Source organism: Monodelphis domestica, chromosome 2 (genome assembly GCF_027887165.1).
Source record: "Monodelphis domestica isolate mMonDom1 chromosome 2, mMonDom1.pri, whole genome shotgun sequence".
NCBI lineage: Eukaryota > Metazoa > Chordata > Mammalia > Didelphimorphia > Didelphidae > Monodelphis > Monodelphis domestica.
Genome location: NC_077228.1, coordinates 112,481,685 through 112,498,301, shown reverse-complemented (window position 1 = coordinate 112,498,301; position 16,617 = coordinate 112,481,685). Strand labels below are relative to the sequence as shown.

The window sequence follows — 16,617 nt, the reverse complement described above, 5'->3', positions numbered from 1 at the left end:
TGATGATAAAATAAAAATTTTGTTGTTCAGTCATTTTTCAGTCATGTTCAACACTTTGTGACCCCATTTGGGCTTTTCTTAGCAGAGATACTGAAGTGCTTTGCTATTTCCTTCTCCAGCTCATTTGACAAATGAGGAAACTGAGCCAACAAGGTTAGGTAGCTTTCCCAGGATCTCACAGCTAGGAAGTGTCTGAGGCTAGATTTGAACTCATCTTCCTGACTGTAGGCTCAATTCCCTACACCACCTGGCTGCCCTGATAATAATGACTATTGTTTATATAATGCTTTAAGATTTTCAAAGCACTGTGTACTCTTTGACAAGTTAGTGTGGATGAATTTCTTTTCATTCATTTTATATTTCTAATAGTCAATACCTAGTCTATGTAAAATGAGTTGAATAGTCAATAAACTTGAAGGATATGAGGCTAGAGTTGGCAATGTTTGCCCTGCATTCCTATCACCATGGCAAAGGTGACTCCCCATCCCCACCAATATATGGTTGAAGTACTTAGAGAAGTTGAGACACCTTAAATGAGTGAAAAAGGGAGGCAAAACATTTTAGGTGATAAAGTTCCCAAGATTTCTCTAGGTGGGAGGATAAACCAGAGTGGCTTTGTGTGATAATTACTTTCCTTCCTTCCCCTCTCCACCCAGGTCTCTCCTTTTCACCAAACTCCAGGCTGTTGTACCTGACTCTTCAATGACATGTTGACACCAACTTTTCAGTTACAGTTTCCTTCCTTCCTTCCTTCCTTCCTTCCTTCCTTCCTTCCTTCCTTCCTTCCTTCCTTCCTTCCTTCCTTCCTTCCTTCCTTCCTTCCTTCCTTCCTTCCTTCCTTCCTTTCTTTCTTCCTTTCTTCCTTCCTTTCTTTCTTCCTTTCTTTCTTTCTTTCTTTCTTCCTTTCTTTCTTCCTTTCTTTCTTTCTTTCTTTCTTTCTTTCTTTCTTTCTTTCTTTCTTTCTTTCTTTCTTTCTTTCTTTCTTTCTTTCTTTCTTTCTTTCTTTCTTTCTTTCTTCTTTTCTTTCTTTCTTTCTTTCTTTCTTTCTTTCTTTCTTCTTTCTTTCTTTCTTTCTTTCTTTCTTTCTTCCTTTCTTCCTTTCTTTCTTTTCTTCCTTTCTTTCTTTCTTCCTCCCTTCCTTTCTTCCTCCCTTCCTCCCTTCCTCCCTCCCTCCCTCCCTTCCTCCCTTCCTTCCTTCCTTCCTTCCTTCCTTCCTTCCTTCCTTCCTTCCTTCCTTCCTTCCTTCCTTCCTTCTCTCTCTCTCTCTCTCTCTCTCTCTCTCTCTCTCTCTCTCTCTCTCTCTCTCTCTCTCTCTCTCTCTCTCTCTCTCTCTTTCTCTCTCTCCCCTAGGCAATGAGAGTTGTGACTTCCCCATGGTCACACAGCCAGGAACTATCTGAACTCAAAGTTGAAGCCAGGACCTCTCATCTCCAGACCTGGCTCTTTATACTCTGAGCTACTTAGCTGTTCCTCTTGCTAGTATTTCTTCTGGCCAACTCCCCTGTCTAAGAATCCTCTCAGGAACCCCAGATAGGAGAAGATTGCTTATTTATGAATGGAAGCCTAAAATAATGCTTAGCAGCAGAATGAAATTCTAAGTGACCTTCTCGAATCCACTCCATCCTTTGTTGTTGTACAGTCATGCCTGACTCTTCATGACTCCATTTGGAGTTTTCTTGGGAAAGATACTGGAGGGGGTAGCCATTTTCTTCTTATTTTACAGAGGAGAAAACTGAGGCAAGTAGGGTTAAATGACTTACCCAGGGTCTTGTTTAAGGCCAGATTTAAACTCAGGTCTTCCTGACTCTAGCCCCACCATTGCACCACCAATCTGCCCCCATCCTTAGCATAGGATGAACAAGGGCTCTGGAGCCTTTTATGAGTTAGTATATCATGTCAAAACTAGTGGACCTGAGATTTAATGAAGTGAACCCAGATAAAAAAATTCCTTTTTCCAAGGCAGAGGCCTTAGAAAGTTTCCTGGATCCCTGAAAGGTTAAGAGACTTGCCCATGGTCATATGAACCATCTGGGTTAGGACTTGAATACAACTCTTCTTAGTTCCAGGGACAGTTTTCTGTCTACTGTATCATGTAATCCTTCTAAACTGTAGGCACTGTAAAATGGAGAAGACAGTTAATGGCAGAGACTTTAAAGAGTGGGTTTGATTCCCTGTGGATATGGAGTGGAGGGAACTTTCCCATAGTATATAATAGCGGGGAGTAAATGACAGCAAATGCAATCTGATTTTCCAATAGGTTTATTTATGTTCACTAATCACACTGCTCAATCTAAGAAGCTGGGCTATTATAGGTCAAATTATTATTAAATTTTCATTTTCAGTAGCATAAAGTACATTATCAAACTTTCCCAGTGCAGCCATCTATTTCTATGAATGCATATCTAAAGAACAGCTTCAGTGGTAAATGTGGGTTTATGAAAGCTCTAGTCATGGACTAATAATAATACTCAGAGTCCATTCCAAAGGGATGGTGATGGTGATGGTGATGATGGTGGTGATGGTGATGGTGATGATGGTGGTGATGGTGCTGGTGCTGGTGCTGGTGCTGGTGACAATGATGGCTTCTGATAGGTACCCTCTTTTTTGTCTAACTCTAGTTTCAACATCTCAATTTCCAGGGCTATTTTATATATCTCTAGGGCCATTTTCACATCCTGGGCATTTGGAAGGCATTGCATAAGACGGTAGCCTGCTGAAACTTTCTCGCAACCTTCAGGGAATTCCTAAGAGACAGAAACAAGCAGTTGGTTCCAAAAGGTTTCCACTGGAGGGAAATGATTATATTATTTAAGGTCTGTGCTAAGACTTTCATTGTTCTAAAGAGCAGGAAGGACTGGGAAATACTTTGGATCTGAGCATTTCTTTCTTTCCTTCCTTCCTTCCTTCCTTCCTTCCTTCCTTCCTTCCTTCCTTCCTTCCTTCCTTCCTTCCTTCCTTCCTTCCTTCCTTCCTTCCTTCCTTCCTTCCTTCCTTCCTTCCTTCCTTCCTTCCTTCCTTCCTTCCTTCCTTCCTTCCTTCCTTCCTTCCTTCCTTCCTTCCTTTCTTTCTTTCTTTCTTTCTTTCTTTCTTTCTTTCTTTCTTTCTTTCTTTCTTTCTTTCTTTCTTTCTTTCTTTCTTTCTTTCTTTCTTTCTTTCTTTCTTTCTTTCTTTCTTTCTTTCTTTCTTTCTTTCTTTCTTTCTTTCTTTCTTTCTCTCTCCCTCCCTCCCTCCCCCCTCTCTCTTTCTCTCGTTCTCTCTTTCTCTCATTCTCTCTTTCTCTCGTTCTCTCTTTCTCTCTCTCTTTCTTTCTTTCTTTCTCTCTTTCTCTCTTTCACACAGGTTTCCAATCAGGAATTTAGCAAGAGTTCACAAGGAATTTTCTAAATCCCAAAGATGGATAATTGTCTATAGAGACCCTTAACTAACACAAGCCTAAGGGAGTCAGCAGAATAGATTTATTCTTAGTTTAAAGTGTTCTAAAGACTTTTGTGCTTCCAGGGCTGTTTGCACTGAAGTGTATGTCTGTCCTTCAAAAGGGAGAGGCTTTCTAGCCACAACACAGAAAATAAATCTTATTTATTCCCAACTTGCCAACAGGCTTCGACAATGAAAAAAATATATAGTTCCTGTGACTTCAAACATCTCAGAAATGAATCCCATCTGATAGATCACTTTTTAGTTATAATGAGCATACTTCTCTGGTGTGGGCAATATATCACTACTTCTCCTGGGGGCACTTCTCATTTTATGATCTTGCCCATTATCCCATATTTCATTAAGGGGTCATAGAGGCAAGAAGTTAACCATATGGGTATCACTCACCCACTCACACTTGGGCACCTCCGGGGTCCAGGATCTGTCATCTGAGCAAGTGATGTTTTGAGGACCAACCAAATTATAGCCATGGGAACACTGGACATTGACTGTTTGAGTACTTATGTACCGAGTATTCTCTGGTGACAGTTTTCCATTTGGTATCTCAGGTTTTGGACAGAGAGCTTTAACAAAAAAGACTTAATTGAGTAGTTCATATTTCTTAGATGCAAGGAATGATGAGATAAAGTAAGATGATAAAAGTGAAAAGAAACTGTGCCAAAAGTATCCTTGGAGACTAGAGGTTTTCTTCTTACTTCACCTTATCTTCTTGACTTCTAAATGATCTTTGGCAACTCATTTCCCTTCTCTTTCTCTCAGTTTCCCCTCTTGTTAAATGGGAACAAAACTACTCTGATCACAATGAACAACAACAACAACAACAAAAAAAATATATATATACACACATACACACAAAATGTATCTGATCAATTAACAAAAACAAATATGTATAGTTTTATATTTATATCTAATATATTATCTATATTTAGGTATAGACATATTTATATAGAATATATAGTCTATAGAATATTATAGAATATAGAATAGATATAGAATATGTAGATATATTTATAAATTTATATAGACTATATAGACAATAGAATATAGAATAGATATATAATATATAGATATATTTATATCAACATATTACCTAATATGAATTATGCCACATATTTAGTTGTATATATTACATATTTTATTATATAGCAGTGACCTCACATGTGACCCTGAAGTAAATATCTGATACTTCTTAGAAATCTGGTATTAAACCAGGATTCCCCTTGTTCACCCAGTCTTGCTGGTACCCTTGCCAACCCTTGTCATATGCCAGAGGGCACCGTGAGAGACTTCTTCCCTTTAAGCAGAAATACCTCCACAGCGAGGGAATGGATGTGACCATCGTGAATACTTGCAGGTAATTTCTGCATTTCCAATCATGACATATCCATCATTGCATGAATAATTCACAGTAACTTCAGAAGAGAATAAACTAGAAGTTTTTTTATAGTCCCCATTTGGGATAGCCTTGGGTGAGTTGCACACTAGGATGACAAGAAAGAGAAGAGAGAGAATGATGGGTCAGTTAAGAAAGCTTGTGGGGGTGGCGCAGCTGGGTGGCTCAGTGGATTGAGAGTCAGACCTAGAGATGTAGAAGTCCTGGGTTCAAATCTGACCTTACACACTTCCTAGCTGTGTGACCCTGGGCAAGTCACTGAACCCCCTAATGCTTAGCCCCTACCACTCTTCTGCCTTGGAACCAATGTCCAATATTGATTCCAAGATAAGGGTCAAAAAACAAAAGTTCATAGAATCAACATAGTCTTACTTGAGGAATCTTAGCATCAATGCTTTGGTAATTTCAGCATCTTTAATACCAAGAGATAAGCTAAAGGATTTTTCCTTGGTACTGTGGGGAAAAGGTCCTCTATATCATAAATATATTTGGAAATCAAAGACATTTAAAACTCTCAGAAATCCATGAACATCTCCATTGGTTTGTCTCTGATTCAGCAAAATTAGTGACAGAAAAAGAATGAATATTGAAGGTCAGAAGATCAGGGTTCGAATCCTTCCTCTACTACTTTGTAGCCATATAATCTTCCACTTCAAACTTAACTTGTATTATATTTATACACATGTCACATTATCTCTGATACACGTAGATATTGCCTTGCCTAATAGAATGTAATCCTAATAGAATATAATCCTCCAATACCCAGCCAGTTAGAAAGCAATGGCAATAACCTATAGGAGAGGCAATGAGAGCCTGAAGTGAGTGTGTAAATATAAGCTGTGGGTGGGGAAAAAATGATAGATGTGGAAAATGTTGTGAAATAAGATAATATTTGTAAAGCACTTAGCACAGTACTTGGCACATAGTCCCTATTTCCTTCTTTTCTGTTATAATTCTGGAAGAATGAAAGAATGAGGATACCTTCACTAGAAATAGGGAAGTTAAGAAAAAAGTCAAGTTTGGGCAAAAGATAACAAGTTCTGTTTTGGATACATACAGTTTGAAACTTCTCCATAACCAATGTGGGAATTAGTTTTGTATAATGATGTATATTTGTTATGATTTTCTTTCTTTTTTTCCTTCCAATGAGTGTGTGAGGTGGTAGAGTGATACAAAGGGGGGAATTGCTATGTACTTTAATACTATATAAATTTTATTTTTAAAATATAAATTTATATTTAAGGATACATTTTAATATATTTTAAAATATAATACAAATTTTATAATACATAAAATTTAAAATATATAATATAAACTTAAACATTAACTATATAATATATAATTTAAATATTACATATAAATATATAATTTAAAGCATAAATTTAATATAAATATAATAAACAATCACTATAATGTTCAGTGGTCATTTGGTGATGAGGGATTGGAGCTCAAAGGAGTGACTATAGCTGGATATATAAATATAGGAATCAGTAGCATAGAGATAGCAATTAATCCAATGCTTTTTGATAAGAAAGAGAAAGTGTAGAAGAGAGTAAAAGGCTTAGATCAGCCAGTCAGGGATATGATTTGGAAAAAGAATCTGCAAAGGAGCAGCTAGGTGGCTCAGAGGATAGAGCACCAGGCCTGGAGTTGGGAGGTCCTGGTTCAAGTCTGGCCAAGCTATGTGAACCTGGGCAAGTGACTTAACCCCAACTGCCTAACCCTTACCACTCTTCTGTCTTTGAATCAATACTCAGTGTTGATTCACAGGAAGAAGGTAAAGGTTTTATGAAAAGAACCATATAACCCAGATTGAATCACCCACAAGCCCTGGGATGGGGAAAGGAAGGGTGCAAGAGAAGATAAAGTTGATCATATAACTTAGGAAAACTTGTGTGGAAAATCAATATTACATGTAATAAGTAAAAAATAAAAATATTAAAATGAAAAAAATTTTAAATTTAAATTTAAAAGGGCCAGCAAAGGAGAATGAAAAAGAGCGTTCATGCAGATAGGAGAACAATGGGAAAAAGTAAGTCAGGAAAATCTAGAGAAGGGAGAATATCCAGGAGGAGAGAGTGGCCAGCTGATGGCCCAAATGCAGCAGACAGGTCAAGAAGAATGAAGACTGAAAAGAGAAAATCAGATCTGGTTATTAAGAAATCAATGTTCAGTTGGCTAATGTAGACAAATTAGATTGCAGAAGCGTTGCCAAGTGAGAAGAAAGGAAATGAAGGAAGCAAATGTAAACCTCTCCTAAGAGGAAAGACATAGAACGATAGATTAAGGGATGAAAGTCAATAGATAAGGTTGTTTTTTTTTTTTTCTGAAAGGGATGAAGGCATCTTGGGAATTTTTGAAGGCATTAGGAAAGAAGCCAGTAGATTAGGAAAAGATGAAGAATGGAGAATGGGGGTGGGCAGGATGATTGAGGTTGTGTTCCTCTGGAAAAGATGAGAAAGAATGGAATCAAGGGGACGTATGTGAGGGTTGGCTTGGCAAGAAGAAAGTCCATTTTCTTGTCAGAGATGGGGTAGAGGAGGAGAGAGTTGAAAATTATATAAAGGAGTTTTGAATTGAAGAATGGGGGAGAAAAAAAGGTTTACACTGAATATTCTTAATTCTTTCAGTAAAGAAGAAAGGTCTTCAGTTGAGGGAGAAAAAAAGGTAGAAGACTGAAATGAGGAGATTGAAATAGGTTTTTGGAAGAAGGGAGATAGGGAATCAAAAGATTGCCTTGCTGCAGTGTGGGCTCGGTTGAAATTGGGTAATATGAATTTATATTTTATCTAGTCAACAGAGGAGTATGAGTTTCTCTACTTCTGTTCAGTTAGCCCCTGTGGTGTGGAAGACTCAGAAAATGGGAGTAACTCAGGGCTGAAGTTTGGCAAGGAATGAATGGCAACAGGACAAATGGTCAAGGGATTCAAGAGTAGAGGACAGCATTGAGTTTAATTGACCAAATGTAGAATGAAGATTGGAAAGGGAGGGCAGTAAAGTCAGGGAAAGGATAATGTCCTAAGAAAATGCTGAGAGATGAAGGGATTGAAGGTGTCAGTGATGACAAAATGGGTGTAGGAGACATAGAGAGGGGGATGGAATTATAGGAGATTATGTTAAAACAGGATAACAAGGGATCACCCAGTTTCTGCTTGAAGACCATCACATTATCTTCCCAAACCATCCATTCCAGTCTGAGACATTCAAATGTTAAGAAGTTTTTCTTTTATATCCGTTCAAAATCTGCCTTCCAAAAATCCCACCTATTGCTCCTGTTTCTGCCAAGACTATAATAAGTCCCATTGCTCTTCTATGTAACAAATGCTTTTTCAAATACTTGAAAACAATCCCTGAAATCTTTTGTTTTCCAATATAAAGTTCTTGTTAAATCATTTCAGTCATGTCTGAATCTTCATTACCCAATTTGAACTTTTCTCGGCAAAGACTCTAGAGTGGTTTGCCATTTCCTTTTCCAACTTGTTTTACAGACGAGGAAACCGAGGCAATCAAAGTTAAGTGACTTGCCCAGGGTTACACAGCTAGGAAGTATCTAAAGCTGGATTTGAACTCAGGAAGATGAGTCTTCCTGACGCTATACACTGCACTACCTAGCTGCCTAGTATAAAAACCCACTCCCAATCTTTAACCAATTCCCAGATGGTATGTTTTTCAGTTCCCTCACATCCTTCTTGATTTATTCTGGTTGTACTTCAATTTATTAATGTCTTTCTTAATGTATGGTGCCCAAATTAATGTGATGCTCCAGATGTTCTAAGCCAAGCAGACTTTTTTCCTAGTCAAGGAGCTTTTCCTCTTTTCTTTCTTAGAAAAACTGTTCCAATATCACCCTGACCATGAGGAAATTAATACAATCTAAAACCTGTGGCTGAATTAGCAATGCCTTTTGACTTAGAAATCATCTGTGGTTACCTTCGTCTTCTTTATCTTCACATGAGGATATTGCAGGTTTCCACGTGCCATCTCCTTGGCATATACTCCGTTTGGATTTCCTTTTACATGGAATTGTAAAAGAATTTCTTGGGAAATGAATACATTCATCGGTGAACCCTAGGAATTTTCCATGGTCAATCTGTGGTGATGGGCAACAAATTCCTGAGAAAGAAAGAGATTTGTTGAAATCAAGAAGGCAACTATGAGAAGTAACAAAATTATTATAAGAATACTTTAATGACTGAGGATCTGGTTTCTATTTTATTTTAAAAAACAACAATACCTGAGGCAGGTAGGTGACTGGCTCAGTGGATAGAGAGCCAAGCCTGGAGACAGGATATGCTGGCTTCAAATCTGGCCTCAGATACTTCCTAGCTATGTGACCCTGCTAAAATTGTATATTAATCTTGTCTCCCTGACTAACTTGCCTTTAGCAAATGCCTCCTAAATAAGTTAGCTAAGGCCACTTCCTGAGTCTATGTGCCCAATTAGGGGAAGTAAGTTAGGTCCTAATAGAAGAAGAGCCCTCCATCCAGTACTGCTAGCTGCCCTTAGTGTCAAAACCTCAGAAAAAGTCCAGATCTTATATTCCTCTGATTTTTGAGGCCAGTGAAACACCAGCAAAGCATGATAATGGGCTAGCCTTAAGTTGTTGCTGATAACGTTGAAGTGATGTTGATGTGTTAGTGAATTAAGTCAAGAGTGGCATGGATCATAGTCCATCTTCTATCACCAAACCCTCTAAAAACAGGACTCAAACTACTGTCCCCCAAGCATTTATCTATTATGATTCTACACTGTCTAAGTGCTCCCAGCTCCAATCTCAGGATACATAAGTGACTCTCTGTGCCTTTCCCTCTCCTCATTCTTCTATCCACACTGTCTGCCTCCCTCTACCACCCCGTTTCCCATTCTAACACCATCTGCCTCTCTGTCCTCCTGAGGTGTTTGTCTCTGAACTCTGTGGCTTCTTTTTAAAGGTGAGATTGAAGCATTACTCCCCACTTGCTTCCATTATGATCTTTCCTGGAAAGTATTCTAGGCATGCCTGCCTTGCCTCAAAGGGGTTCTGCCATGGCCCCCCACCTAATATCATAAACGGGGCATGCCAGGATTGAGACTCAGTTTTGCTTACAGCCACTTTTACTATGAACTAGCATGACGCGATTCAATGAATTCACTGGTAGAAAGCAATGGTGAGCATATGATTCCTATGTACCTTCCTGAAGAGATTTTTCCATTATTTGGATTGCAGTGAATGAATGAAAAATCTACCCATTTTCCTGCTTTTCTCAAGGCAGGAATCACAATCTCCCTAAGAGAGAGGTGGGCAAGTTTTCAGGCACATATTCAAGCCTCTCTTCAAGTTACCTATTCTATGCTCCATGTAGACAAACATCTTACATAGACTACTGATGATATTAGAAAATATATATTGAACAGTTTTTCTATCTATATTTTGTTTAGCTTGCCATTATTTTTTTTAATTTTACAGTACTAAACCTATGCTAGCATCCCATTCTCAGACTTTTCTTTTTCAAGTATTTCCTTATAAACATACTTAAAATATCAATGATGCATTTTAGTGCTTTTATACCCTTACATGCCACTAATACCTTATATGCAGGAAGAGAATTGAGCTATTTATTCAAGGCTTAAACTTTCCTCTTTTGATGCAAAATGTAAAGAAACTCTCCTCCATAATGTTGCTGCTTTTACTTAAGAGTTTATACAAATTGTTACTCTAAAAAAAACTTTGTAGAAATTTTATCGGCATCAAATAAAAAGATCATGCGAAAAACCAGGCTGGACAAATCAAAAACCAGAATTAAGGTCACTGGGAGAAATGTCAACAATGTCAGATATGTAGAATATGCCACTCTGTTGTCAGAAAGTGAGGAAATTGATGGGGGTGAAATAGGAGAGTGTAAAAGCTGGCTTGAAGCTTAACATAAAAAACCCAACAAGATCTTGGCAAATAGAGGGAGAGGGAGAAGGAATGGAAGCAGGGTCATGTTTTATCTTCTTGGGCTCCAAGATCGTAGATAGTGACTACAGCCATGAATTAAAAGATGTTTTCTCTTTGGATGGAAAGCTATGTCAAATCTGGACAGCATACTAAAAAGGAGAGGCATCACTTTGCCAATAAAGTCCAAGTAGTCAAGGCTATGGTTTTTCCAGCAGCAATAAATGGTTGCAAGAGCCAGATTATATGGAAAGCAGAGTGCCACAGAATCAACACTTTTGAATTGTGGTGCTAGAGAAGATGTTAAGAGTCCCTTGAGGAGGAAAGAGATCAAATCAGTCAATACTTAAAGAAATTAATTCAAATGATTCCCTGGAAGGTTAAACTGAAGCAGAGGTTTTAATAGTCTGGCCATACAATAAGAATACAGGACTTATTGGGAAAGACCGCTATCTTGGTAAAGATTAAATGCAAAAGGAGAAGGGGACAGAAGAGGATGAGATGGATAGATTATGTCATAGAAACAATGAACATGAATTTGGATAGACTTCAAGAGATAGTGGAGGATAGAAAGTCCTGACGTACTATGATCCATGGGAAGACTCAGACATAACTGAATGACTGAATATCAACAACAAAAGTTTATAAAATTTATAACCACATTGCTATTAAAAAGGTCAATTTGGGAGCAGCTGGCTCAGTTGATTGAGAGCCAAGCCCAGAGATGAGAGGTCCTAGGTTCAAATCTGGCCTCAGACACCTCCCAGCTGTGTGACCCTGGGCAAGTCACTTGACCCCCATTGCCTAGCCCTTGCTGCTCTTGGAACAAAAACACAGTATTGATTCTAAGACGGAAGGTAAGGGTTTTGTTTTTTTTTTTAAAAAGGTAAATTTGGTGGTAGTGCTCTAGTCTATATATCTGCAGAAATATATAAAAATAATGTTAATTATAAAATTTTCTTAGAGGTTCATTAAAATGCATCATCAAGAATTACTAACCTATAATGGATTGTATCAGTGTAGAGAGAATTCCATTAATTAATCACTACAGAACCTTAGAGAGTATTCTAATATGCTCAAACCATACTAATTTGAACCTTCCTAATTCAGAATCTACTATCATTGACTAAATGAAGGTTCATTTTTACTCAATTTGTGACAAAATGTTACTGGGTAAATAAATAGAATAAAAAAGATTCTGGGTGGTATAGTTAGTACTCTTCCACCCACCCCCACAAATACAGAGGCGGGGGAGGGGGGAACAAATGTTTTGAGCACTTAAGAAACAGCTTTTACAACATTCTAATTGATAAATTAATTATAAATCATTCTTATATGATTATTACAACCAATCCTCAAGAGTCCCTGCCCCCCCCCACAGACTGTATTGAAGTCAATAGCATTCCCTCTATTAACTCTCATAGATCTCTAATGAAGTTGGAGTACTGCATTATCAAGGGTCTCCAGCTGCAAACTCTATTAGTCTAATAAGGATGACAAACTACTTGAAAGATATAATGACTTCTGGCTAAGATCGTGATGTAGTAAGTCACACAAAAATTCAACTTTCCCGCTTTTATCCCAGCTACAACACAGAAAGAACCCAAGTAGCTAGCCATAGAATAGAAAGAGAAAAGGAGGAGGAAGGGAGTGTTTGTGGAAGTGAATTTTCCTATTTCCCATAAACATATGTGCAAGAAGAAGATTATAGTAAAATGAAAGGAATGGGAGACAAGAGCGCCACACATAAACTTCATTTACCAGAACTAGACAAAGGATTCAACACACACACACACACACACACACACACACACACACACACACACACACACACACGTATGCAAAGACCTTTATGAAGAGCTAGAAATACACTGAACTCAAGAGGGAAATAGACTGGGTCAGGGAGAAGAAAAGGGAGGTTTTAAGAAGAAGGATAATATCAAGGAGGGAAAAGTCACAAGCAAAAAAATAACTTTTAACTTCAGAAGGTATAGATTGAAGAGAAAGAAAGGAAAAAGAAAGGGTTTAGTGAAGGGGAAAGGAGAAAGAGTAATGGTACAGAAAAAGATTGTTCCTGTTATATATCGTTTATTATACTTCTCACTACTATCTTCCTCCATGTAAAAAGAAGAATAAGGGACAAAGGGGTGGGTGAGGGAAGTATAAGAGGATGATCATGAGATGAAGAGGAATTCGCAATTAATAATCATAACCAGGAAAGTGAATGTCTGTGCTCAAAGAAAATGATGGGCAGGTTAATCTAAAAAATTGGAAAGATCTATAAGAAGTAACAGTGAAATGAAGAGAACCAAAAAACATTATACACAGCAACAAATTAATATTTGGAGAATAATTTATAAATGTCAACCTCCCAAGAATGAACTAAAAAATAAACACATGAACATTTATATTTTTGTCAGGTAATTCCTTCCATGGGGTAGGGAGGGAAGGAAGCAGTAGCAATACCTGAGAATAAATTCTATTAGAGAAATAACATTTTAAAATTTAAATTAAAAAAGCAAGTGGGAAGTACTCAGCCATATGAAGAAAGAAGAAGGCAGATTGGATTAGAAAACAGAATCCAACAATATATTGTTTATAAGACACTTATGTGAAATGTAAATGTTTACTTAGTTAAAATAAGGATCTGGAAAAGAATTTATTATCCCTCCAATAAATTAAAAAAAAAAAAACAACAACCGGGGGAACAACGATGATCTCAAACAAGGGTACAGTAAAGACAGAACTGGTTAAAAGAGATAAATAGAAATTAAGTTGAAAGGACAAATTCTGTATTACATGACCAACAAGATAGAGAACTAGACAGTTTTACCAATCCTCATAATTTCTCTAAAGTAGGAATTATATGGAAGAGATAAAGAAAGTTCAACTGTATGTTCTAAAATAAAAATCTCACTCTTTAAATTAACTTAGAGCAAACAGCTCAGCAAACTCTCCCTCACTGGTTGCCCTGCTTTGGCAGAATTACAGAAGATGTTCCATGAGGTTACAAAGGAATCCAGTTCTTTTTTTTGCCTCCTTCTAGGTCCTCAGAAAACCAAAAGGCAGAAGCTGGATCTGGCTAGGACGTCAGTGAGGTAGTGTTCTGTGCTGCAATAGTATTCAGTGAGAGAACTGAGGAACAGAGGTAACTGGGGCACATATGGTATGTATGGCACTCCATATAAGCCTCAAGGAAAGTGGACTCAGATCCACGCGGGGCCAGATCTGTTCCTCCAGAAGTCACCTGACTTCCTTCAAATTCCAGCTAACCCCCATCTTCTACATCAAGCCTCTCTGAATCCCCCTTTCATTCTAGTGCTTTTCCTCTTTTAATTATAACTGATCTTGCTTGTATATAGCTACTTTGTACACATGAGCTCCTTGAGAGCAAGATTTCAAACCATATTTCAAAGTGGTCATCTTCAAAACAATCACACCAGGATAAAAAAAAATAGAGTGAATTAGTGGAATAGACTAGATATACAATATAGAGTAGTAAATATAATAATATAGTATTCAATAAACCAAAGATCCAAGCTTTGGTGAAAAGAACTCACTATTTGAAAAAATTAGAAAGTGGTCTGGCAGAAATTAGGTATAGACCAAGATTCATGTCATATACCAAGATGAGGTCAAAATGGATACAGGATTTAGACATAAAGGGTAAAATATAAACAAATTAAGGGAACAAGGAAAATTTTACCTGACAAAACTTGAGGATAAGAGAAGAGTATATGACCAAAAAAGATATAAGATAGAATTACAGGGAATAAAATGGATAATTGTGATTATATAAAATTAAAAATATTTTGCATAAACAAAACAAATGCAGCCAAAATTAGAAGGAAAGCAAGAAACTGAAAAAAATATGGCAAGTTTCTCTGATAAAGGTTTCATTTCCAAAATATATAGGATAAAGTGCTAGGCCTGGAATCATGAAGACTCATATTTCTGAGTTCATATCTGCTCTCAAACATTTATTAGCTATGTGACTCTGAGCAAATCACTTAAACCCTCTTTCAATTTTCTCATCTATAAAATGAGTGGGAGAAGATGTCAAAATACTCTAGAATCTTTGTCAAGAAAACCCCAAATGGAGTCAAATGAAAAAGAACTAAATTTTAAATCCCAGACATGGATTGAATCAAGGTTCTCTAACTCCTAGGATAGTATCCTATTCCATGTTATTTTCTTCTAATAACCCTTCCAGATGACCTCTATTATCCCCTTCTGACCTTAACATTCTAAGACTCCGAGAAATTAATACAATTCTTAAAATTAATTAAAATCTCATATCTATTTTTTGGAGAGTTAGTTACATCTTTGGTAAACTGGTTTCCTAAACACTGAGTTTCACAGATGAAAATGGAGGTATTAAAACATACTTACTCTTACAAACTCCTTCATCCACTTGCCATTTAAAATCTTCCTGGCATACTGCAGTAATTGGCCTATCTGGAACGGCTTTGTATCCATACCTACATGCAAATGTCAATAGAGTGCCAACTGGGAACTCTCCTTCATATCCAAGATGGGGACTACTAAGTTCAGCATTTTCAATGTGTGGTGGTGAAAGGCAGCTATCTGGTCAAGAGAAGTGGTGCAAACGATTATTACTGAGGTCAGGTATGGCAACATACTAACCTGCCATTTTTTTAAAAATATATTTTATTTGATCATTTCCAAGCATTATTCGTTAAAGACATAGATCATTTTCTTTTCCTCCCCCCCACCCCCCATAGCCGATGCGTAAGTCCACTGGGCATTAGATGTTTTCTTGATTTGAACCCATTGCTTTGTTGATAGTATTTGCATTAGAATGTTCATTTAGAGTCCATCCTCTGTCATGTCCCCTCAACCTCTGTATTCAGGCAGTTGCTTTTTCTTGGTGTTTCCACTCCCATAGTTTATCCTTTGCTTATGAATGGTGACTAACCTGCCATTTTAAGGGATGACATGGCAGAATCCAACTTAGGTAATGATCTAAGACAATTGAAAGTGTCAGAAATTCCTTTCAGGGCTCTTGGGAGAGGATAACTTGGGGTACAAGGAATTGTCCGAGGATTTCTCTCAGGGAATAAGCCATAGAAGGCTGCAAAGGGGTAGGTGGGAACTATGGAGACTAATATATGCACATATATGTATATATATGAAAATGCTCCAAAGTGTACACAGCTTGGTAGAATACCCAAATTCAAAGGGGGAATACTTTCTGTTCATTGAAAGAACTAGATAGGTATAATATATAAAATATTGTAAGAACTAAATTCAAACCCTGCCTCATATATTCACTAACTATGTGACCCTAGGAAAGTCTCTCTGTGCCTCAGTTTCCTGATTGGTGAAAATGCATATTATAATAGCACCTACCTCCCAGAATTGTTGTGATAACACACATAAAAGGCTTTGTAAATACTGAAGTGCTATATATAAGTACTAGCTATTATCATTGCTATTATTATATCATATTCTTAATAATAATAATGCCATCTAAAATAACTTCTCTTTGAATAAACTTGTATTCAAATGCAAAGTCTTGACCTTCCAATTACCCTGAAGTAAAGAAAATTGGGAAAAGTTTCTGGGGATATGAAGCTAACTTTGGAATGTTTCCTAATTGGAAGGTGAGAGTGGGCATAAAGTGTCTGCCTCATCACCAGCAGAGATTACTACTAAGAACATCATCTTTTACCCTTCAGTTTAAGACCTGGCAAGAACAAAATGCCCTTTGAGCTTCATAATTGAAACTTCGGTTCTCAGTCTCTTTTGCCTCTTCTGATGATATATTTGGATAAGGAATGATTCTAAGTAAAATTTACACATCAATGAAATCATTATTTCCAGAATATATTTACTGAGCTCTGGCTTC

General features: G+C 37.3%; 1 protein-coding gene across 3 annotated transcripts in view; it reads right to left on the bottom strand.

Annotated features, from left to right (window-relative positions):
• Nucleotides 1–2,243: 2,243 nt before the first annotated feature.
• The window catches only part of C4BPA (complement component 4 binding protein alpha), a 42,273-nt gene continuing 27,899 nt past the window's right edge, over nucleotides 2,244–16,617 (bottom strand). For 2 of the 3 annotated variants that reach the window (XM_007481300.3, XM_007481303.3), the window contains 5 exons: nucleotides 15,138–15,332; nucleotides 8,759–8,941; nucleotides 4,746–4,916; nucleotides 3,823–3,998; nucleotides 2,244–2,744 (listed from right to left, as the gene is read on the bottom strand). In XM_007481300.3, the coding sequence (XP_007481362.2) occupies nucleotides 2,469–2,744; nucleotides 3,823–3,998; nucleotides 4,746–4,916; nucleotides 8,759–8,941; nucleotides 15,138–15,332 (1,001 nt within the window). In that variant the 3' untranslated portion in view covers nucleotides 2,244–2,468. The remainder of the gene's footprint in view (nucleotides 2,745–3,822; nucleotides 3,999–4,745; nucleotides 4,917–8,758; nucleotides 8,942–15,137; nucleotides 15,333–16,617) is intronic. The other variant, XM_056815848.1, reaches the window with a different exon arrangement.